Source organism: Arachis hypogaea, chromosome 17 (genome assembly GCF_003086295.3).
Source record: "Arachis hypogaea cultivar Tifrunner chromosome 17, arahy.Tifrunner.gnm2.J5K5, whole genome shotgun sequence".
NCBI lineage: Eukaryota > Viridiplantae > Streptophyta > Magnoliopsida > Fabales > Fabaceae > Arachis > Arachis hypogaea.
Window position 1 is genome coordinate 37,203,674 of NC_092052.1, and position 9,153 is coordinate 37,212,826.

A 9,153-nucleotide genomic window follows, 5' to 3' on the forward strand; every position below is an offset into this window, starting at 1 on the left:
TACTATTATATTTATTGTCTTAGATGATGACTTAAGTTACTTATTTTGTATGTTAAATAATATTTTGTATGTTAATTTATTAAATATTAAGATAAAAAAAATTATTCAATAAATTATATAAATAGTCATTACAGAAAAAAAATTATATATTAAAATTATCTATTTTAATTATGTGAATAATTATTGTTATTTTTACTTTTTTGTTACATTAAAAAATAATATTTAAAACTAAAAAAGAGATAATTAATTTTTTTAATTTGAATTAAAAAATATGTTGTAAATATATTCAACTTTTACATATACTAAGTGTTATAATATTAAATAGTATAGTATTTGCTATAACAATGACTCAAAATATTAATCCAAGATATATTTGGGTCTAGTATGACCTCAATGCAAGCAAGATCAACTAAAATCTATTATTAGGGTCCTAAATCCGACTTAGGTTCATTACCTTAAAGGCCCAATGCAGATGAAGTCCACACGTCCCCTCTTAAATCGACTCAAATTGGATCTTCGATGCTAGCTAGATATGGTAATGAGTACTCACAGGAGCGTGAGAAGCCCCTTCCCATGCCTCACTCTTATTTTAAAAAAATGCCCCGTTCCTTCTCTGTCATTGCAAGTTCTTGTTTAATTATCCCTTAGAGAATGCAGATCTTCTTGGTAAACTTTTGAAAAAAATTAACACAAAAAGACATAATATAATAATCATAAAATAATCAGTTCAATATAATTCAACACAATTTATAACATATTTGTTATGAAAAATAACATTTCAAAAGGAGAAAACATAAAAACATATTCCAATATAATAACATAACATGATTTTTTGGGACGATACTGAGCGACGTAGTGACGGACTTGAGAGACAGAGAAAGTGAGTTAGAGAGGATCGAGACTGAGAATGAGTCTAAAAGAAAAAGAAAAAATTCAAATTGGAGGCAGAAATTAGGGTTACTAAATTCAAAAAATGAATTTATGTATATATAAATTAGGATAAATTAATAATTTTATTTCATGGAGCGGGTATTTATGTCTGTGTCCCCACTAGCGGTGGCAAAAAGGAAAGCCCGTCCTGTCTCACCAAAAGCCCGCGATCTAGTGGGCTAGCCTGTCCCGCCCCGCCTAGTAAGGGGGTCTTAAATTTCTCCTCCGCCCCGCCTAATGGTAGGCTGGCGGGTTGGCGGGCTCTCCTTTTTTTATAAATCATTAAATATTAAAAAATATATATAATTTCACAATAATTTCAACAAATTTATAATTTCTAAAAATATAAAAAAAATTATAATTATAAATATGTAATAAACATAATTATAAACTAAATTTTTTGAAACAAAATAATAAAATCAATATTGTCCAAAACAAAACAAATATTATCCAAAATATATAATTAAATATCTTCAAGTTTATAATCAATCAAACATAAAAACATAATCCAAAATATATGTAACAGCCCAGACCACCCGCTAGCACGATATTGTCCGCTTCGGCACACAAGGCCTCACGGTTTTGCCTTTAACGATAGGGATGCTAGCCGAAGCCCCCCACACTCACTCGTCAAAATGCGTCATGCTAGGGAGAGGTATCCACACCCTTATAAGGCATGCTTCGTTCCCCTCCCCAACCGATGTGGGCCTTACAATCCACCCCCCTAAGGGAGTCCAGCGCCCTCGCTGGCACATCGATCCGGGTTCTGGCTCTGATACCATCTGTAACAGCCCAGACCACCCGCTAGCACGATATTGTCCGCTTCGGCACACAAGGCCTCACGGTTTTGCCTTTAACGATAGGGATGCTAGCCGAAGCCCCCCACACTCACTCGTCAAAACGCGTCATGCTAGGGAGAGGTATCCACACCCTTATAAGGCATGCTTCGTTCCCCTCCCCAACCGATGTGGGCCTTACAATATAACTTAGAATATCTTTAATTATCATCTTCATCCTCTTGTAGATTAATAACATCATAGAAATTTGTAAAAAAATGGTTTTGACAAAATAAAAGCTTGGCCCAGCAGAAAAACTTGCACCGTCCCACCGAAGCCCACCAAAAACTCATGGATTAGGTGGTGCGGAATAGGTGTGCTTTTTAAGTTTGACAGTCTCAAATTTTCAATCCAACCCTCCTTTTTTGTCGGGTTATGCGGGTCAGCTCGACGGATTTTGGCCCGTTTGCCACCCCAAGTCCCCATCTATTTTCGGATGGCAAGTCGTGAGGATTTTACGAGTCTCCATCTAGCCCCAAAATGCTATTAATCCCTGTAAATACCTTTTTTGGCTGTTTTTGTGATTATCCCTATTCCTAGCATTCATTGGTTTATGACGTGGAGCTATTCTAGCCACTCAATAAATTCTCAGATAATCAAAATTTAGGTTATATCATTTTTATACAGCCACATGTATCCTTGTTATAACAATATTAATAGAAGATAAACAGATAAACACTAAGCTATTGTTTGAATATAAGATAAAAAATAAGATGAAAGAAAATAGAAAGAAAGAAAATGAGAGGAAACAAAATGGAAAGAAAAGTATATTTTTGTATGTGTGTTTAGATGAAGAAAAAATGAATGGAAAGAAAATAGAGAAAAAAATTTCTTTTGCTTGGATGGAAGGAAAATTATAATAGAGTAAAATTATATTAATATTTTTATATATTATATATAAATTATAATTCAAAAACTTTGTATTTTAACCATGTTTGTACTTCTGCATAAGTTTTCTTCGCAACTTTGAAGAGAAAAAATTTACATGAACTCCACATACATTTTTATATTTTTCATTCAATTTTTTGTTGATCCAAACAATAAAAAATTGATTTTTTCATCTATTTTCTTCTCCACCATTTTATTTCCCTACAAATTCTTTTAATCCAAACAATGCATAAATAAGTCACATTTTTCATATATATATATATATATATATATATATATATATATATATATATATATATATAACAATAACTAATATCATATATTAGGTTAATTTATGTTAATAAACTAAAGCCACCTCAAAATTACCTAAATCCCCCCAAACCCAAAAACGTTACCTAGTTATCTCCATTTACATTTCTATATAAATCAAATTTAATGAATTCAAATTAGGGTAATAAGTAATAAATCAAATCTATAGGATTCGAATTACTTGACATTGTGATTTGAAAGTAAATTGAATTCAATGAATTTGAATTATGTCATCCCCTACTAAATCGAATCTATAAATTTCGATTTATATGGTCCATGCTAAATCGAAGCAATAAGGTTCTATTTATACTCACTTAATAGCAATCCAACTCATTGTAAATCGAATCTCTTTTATTCTATTTAGTAGCATAGATAGCATCCAAGTAATTTGAATCTTATAGATTCGATTTACTACGAAAATACATAATTTGAACTCCATAAATTTGATTTACATAGATATGTAAATTGAGACATGCGCGTAATTTTTTTTACTTTGGCAGATATACGTAAAATTGGTTTGCAAATGGTTTATAAAGGTAATTTACTCCACATATTATAACTTGTGAAATCATAATATTTTGAGAAGTGATGTATAGACAACTTAAATGTTGATAAGTCTGAAAAATTTTAGAAAAAAATAAAAATATAAAAAAATTACATGATCCATAAATTTTTTTTTTTAAAAAAAATTTCCATAGTCTATGATTAATAACTTTAAAATTATATATATTTTTTTATTTTTATTTTATAGAGACTTATAATTTTATTATCGGCGATGTTAGTGGTTATAGAGAGATTTTTATCTTTAAATAAATTATAGAGAAATTAAAAACAAAATTAGTTGCTATTTTTCTGACAATTCATTTAGTTTTTAGTTTAAATTCAAATTAAATTATATATTCAATTTATATTTATTTGTTTATCCTAATGATTGTATATAATAGATAATATATTTAAACATATTTTGAAAGAAACTATTGCATTTTATATAATTGAAAGTTAACTATGAAATTAAAGTTAAGATGAAGTGAAATACAATAAACATATGAGGAGTGAAATCAAAATAAATAATTAAAAATAAGGTAATAAAATAATTAAAAAAATAAAAAAAGCAAAACAATAATGCATGTAGTTGATAAAAATACACTGCAAAAAAAATTAGTATAATCAATGAATATAAAAGATGAAAGATAAAAATTAAGATATATTTTTGTTAAAAAATTCAAGAAAAACATTGTGAAGAAGAACTTATTAATCAAGTTTTATGAAAATATTATAAAAAATTTATAATAGTAAATAAAATAGTAACTCCTTTAAGAATTATTAATCAAAATACATAAATTAAATTCATTTATTTTATTTATTTGTTATTATTTATTAAATAATTTAATGTTTATTTAATTTTGGTCAAATCAGATAATATAATTAATTAGTTATAATTAATGCTGTTCACCCTAATGGTTTAATTGAAACATATTAAAACTCTAAAGGTAAAATTAAAACTAAATATTAAGAATAAAATAAAAATAAAATTGCATTTGCTATCTTGAAATTTTTTTTAATAAAAATTTTATTTATACATCTTTAAAATACATCACTTTAATACAATGATATTTTTATTAAAAATAAAAATTATGATAAATATCTTATATATTTGTAAGTAAATTATATACAAATATTTTTTGAAGTATATTATTTTTATTATATAAAAATAAATTAAATACTTTTAAATGTGATTATGATAATTCATTAAGTATTATATTTTTTTACTAATTTATATTTAATAATTTACCTCTAACTTTTAATTATAGTAAAAATGTAAGATATAATGCAAAAAAAATATTTATAAAAAATCGCATTATTTATTTTGAAAAAAAATATTTACTCATTATTATAATTTAAATAGAATATAAAATAGATATTAAACCAATTATTTCTTTTAATAATTACTTAGTCACAAATATCCATCAAGGACATGAGATTTAAGAGCATACAAAGTAAATATAATATTTATAACTTTTACACTATCATGATAAGATGATTATCACAAGTCTTTTTAGCATAAATTAAATAGAACAACATATAATAATAAAAAAATAATCAAATCCAAAAAAATTATAGAACACCTATCATACATTACGACGGTTAGTATTGAGAAAGCTTTAACCATTTATTTTTTTATTGAAAAATTACCATTTGTACCCATAAAAGATACAGATGTTGACAAATGTACCCATATAAGAATAAAACGACAATTATAACCATGGAAGATGGCTTCCGTGTGCCAAGAGTACCCGGACGTTGGTTACACAATTGGTCTGTTAGGGTATTCTCGGCACACGAAAGCTATCTTCCGTAGGTACAATTGTCGTTTTATTCTTATATGGGTACATTTGTCAGCGTTTGTATCTTTCATGGATACAAATGGTAATTTACTCTTTTTTATTAGCTATCTTTTTACCTACTCTGCACTTTATCTACAAATATGTTAAGGACTAAACCTATGCTTCAACCTTTCAAAATTCCATATATTCTTGCCAAATACAATATTATTATGCCCCTTTTTTTATAGAAACCATTGAATGGAAGAACCGTTAGTAAAAAGATGAGGTTCTCTTATAATATGTATTACTTTTTATGATAATAAAACAAAAATGAAAAGTATAAAATAATATTGTCTATATTTAAGTTAATTTTAATTTTTTTTAATAACCAAATTTGTCATAATGTAACTGATATACAAAGACAGTTAATACGGATTGGATATATTTTGAATATGCTATACATTTTATGATTTTGTACGGAAGAATATTAATTTTAATTTATATATTTATTATTGGGTATTAAAAATAAAAAGTATTTGTATTGTTAGCATTTTTTAAACCTTCATCAACTCTGATTGTGATTAGGCCTAAAAGATCACCTACCTCATTGGACATAAATGTAATCCAATCAATTTTCATCTGATAGTGCTATACATTCGCATAATCATAGGAGAATCACATTCGCATAATCATAGGAGAATTAACTTTAGCGAGATAACAATATGGTATTTAGTTACCACATAAGTATTTTTATATATAGAATTATCAATCAATTATGTATGGCTTCTGATGAAAATAATATATTCAACATGGATATTGTTTGTTAGGTAAAAGATAACAGATTGACAAAAAAATTAATTACAATGGGTATATTCATTTTAAAATTATTTTTTTATATAATACTATAAAAAATATCATGGTCACCCTGAATTACTACAGGTTCAACTTCCATTGACAGCGGTAGAATACGTAAATTGAGACATTTTCAGACTATAATATTTGTCAAACAAACAGTTAATGAAACACTCATCCATACCTTCTCATTTTGAGTATATTTATACATTAAAAAAAAGAGTTGAAATAGCAAAAGTGATAAAAATGGTGATTTTTATAATTTGTGTGGCTATCTATATATAGAAGACTAGAAGACTATGATTATGTAACAAAATTAATTTTATTTATTGCATTCAATTTGAATAAGTAAAAAATTATCTTATTTTATTTTAGTCCTTAATTCATATGATTTAAATTTGGCTCAATAATATATGATTTGATTTGATTTAATTATTAGTGAAAAATATATTGAGAACCTATTTTATGCATAGATTTATTATTTTAATGAGTAATTAATTAATCTAATTAATTAATTAATACAGATAATTAGTATAATTAATTTAATTTAATAAATTAAAAAAATAAATTAAAAGATACTAACAGAACATAAAAAAAAATAAATTAAAAAATAGGGAAAAAAACCTAAATAAGCCATGGGGAGATGAATATTACACAAATAAGCCAAACGAAAAATTGATTCAGCAATCAACCAAGGCACAAATATATGTAGTTCGAATCAAACCGTTTCAAAATTTGATTGAACGTAATTCAAATTGAGCTTACTCGAATTACATGCAAAGCTAATACATACATAATTCGAATTGAGGCAATTCGAATTACTATGAAATGTGAACTAAGCATAATTCGAATTGAAGTAATTCGAATTACACATTGTACAATTCGAATTAGGCTAATTTGAATTAGTGTGGTGCAGACCTCTATAAATATGATGTGAACGTGAGTTGCTCTCATTAGAGGCATAAGATGGCAAGTGAGGAGAGTTTTGTAGTGTTGGTTCACCACAGAGGATTGATTAAGAGAAAAACTCGTTCCGGTGTGAAGTTCACTGATAAGGATCCTCTCTGTATTATCGTGAGGCCTACGACGAGCTATGATGACCTTGTTAGCTCTGTACTACTGAAACTTGGTCTGAAAGGTGTGAAACAGGTAAAGAAGTTTTTCTATCGCATTCCAATCACGGTGCTCCAAGAAACCATGAAGTATGATTGTTTCACGATCAGGAGTGATGAGGACTTGCAGGTCATGTTTCATTGTCGCCGGTAGATTCCCGAAGTGAGGACACCAGAGCTGTTGGCAAAGTTGGTTGATGTGGTATCTAGCTCGGAGGGTTCTAACCGGAATACTACCACTTTAACCACGGTAGCCAGTTCTAGCTCCAGACCTACCGTCGCTTCTTCCTCCGTCCCTGCGTACGAGCCACCCGTACAGCCTGTCGCCTCCCCTTCGTTCGCTGTTGATCTCAACGGCAGTGTTGGCGACGAGGTTGGTACAGGGGAATTTTTTCCGACCTCTCTACAGTGTGCTGCACCGGCTGGGGTTGGAGATGGATTTTTGGATGATCCAGAGGACGATGATGTCGAGCCGGATATGATTGCTGATGACAGTTGCGATGATATTGGAGCGAGTGAGCCTGCAGAGGCGGGAGGGGGATCTAGCTCTAGCACACAGCAGTACCCTCCACATTTTTCATCTTTGGACATGGATGCCATGAGGCAGGAGGGGGTTCCTGGGCAGCCTGCTGGATTTGGCGCTAGAGATGCGCAAGGGTCTGCTGGTCTGACAGAGTTCCAGGTTGGTCAGCAATTTCAGGATAAAGATGAGGCCTTGTTAAGTGTGAAGACTTACAGCATCCGCCGAGGGGTACAGTATAAGGTAGTGGAGTCTGACTATCGCCGGTATGTGGGCAAGTGTTCTGAGTTTGGGAATGGGTGCACATGGTTGATTCGGCTGAGTCTCCGGTAGCGCAAGGGCATTTGGGAGGTCAAACGGTACAATGGACCGCATACAACCATGCAAGTGTTGCGGACCCCCAGCTGTAGGTACCCATCTTCTCAAGTCTAGCTATGTAGGGAAGCCATCTGATGTGAATGCGGTTGCCGGACTTGTCGGAAAATAGCTGAGTACCCAACAACATCATGATATATGCACGAGAAAAGCGCCGCACAGTCTCCTCATCGGCTCCCGCGGGGCACTCCCCAAAAATCTCCTAGAACCAAGTGCAGTTTACGGCAAACTTCTGAACTTGGCTCGGAGGAGGAATCACTCCTAGCAACTCCTGGAACCACACCCAGGCAGGACGGCCACCCTCGATGTATATCTGGAAGTCTGTAAGGCAACCACTGACATAGCGCCCGTCCACTGGCAACCCCAACTGGAACGCCACATCCTGAAGTGTGATCGTGCACTCTCCGAACGGCATGTGGAAGGTGTGCGTCTTCGGACGCCACTGCTCAACGAATGCACTAACAAGGGGCTCATCTAATCGGAACCATCTATCGTTCAGCCTTGCAAGATGGTATAATCTGGCCATCTATAGGTACGGAACGTATCTCTCATCGAGGGGCATGCCCTACTGCCGCTGCATGCTCGAGATGCAACGCTGCGACTGCGAAAACAAGGACCGCATACATAAGGAAAATAATAAACCACACAGAAAAGCAATATAATAAACCACTACCAAAACCGCATGCAAATTCACCACCCTAAACCGCATACAATACCACTAACATAAACCGCATATAAAACCGCTAAATAAACCACATGCAAGACCATTAACATAAACCGCTAACATAAACCATCAACAAAACTTGTATACAAAACCACTAAAATCAACCACACACAATACCACTCACAAAAACCACTCACTCAAACCGCTAACGTAAACTGCTAACATAAACCACATCGAAAGCCACTAACAATACAACATGCAAAACCACTAAACAAAAACCACTACCAATACCACATGCAAAACCAGTAACGAAAACCGCTAAATTAAACCGCCAACCAAACTG

General features: G+C 31.4%; 1 protein-coding gene across 1 annotated transcript; it reads right to left on the reverse strand.

Annotated features, from left to right (window-relative positions):
• Positions 1-8,123: 8,123 nt before the first annotated feature.
• Positions 8,124-8,672, reverse strand: LOC140180578 (protein MAIN-LIKE 2-like). Its single transcript, XM_072221819.1, has 2 exons — positions 8,430-8,672; positions 8,124-8,348 (listed from the first exon to the last, which is right to left on the reverse strand). Exons 1-2 carry the CDS (start codon positions 8,670-8,672, stop codon positions 8,124-8,126), a joined length of 468 nt encoding a protein of 155 aa, XP_072077920.1.
• Between the last annotated feature and the right edge of the window lie 481 nt (positions 8,673-9,153).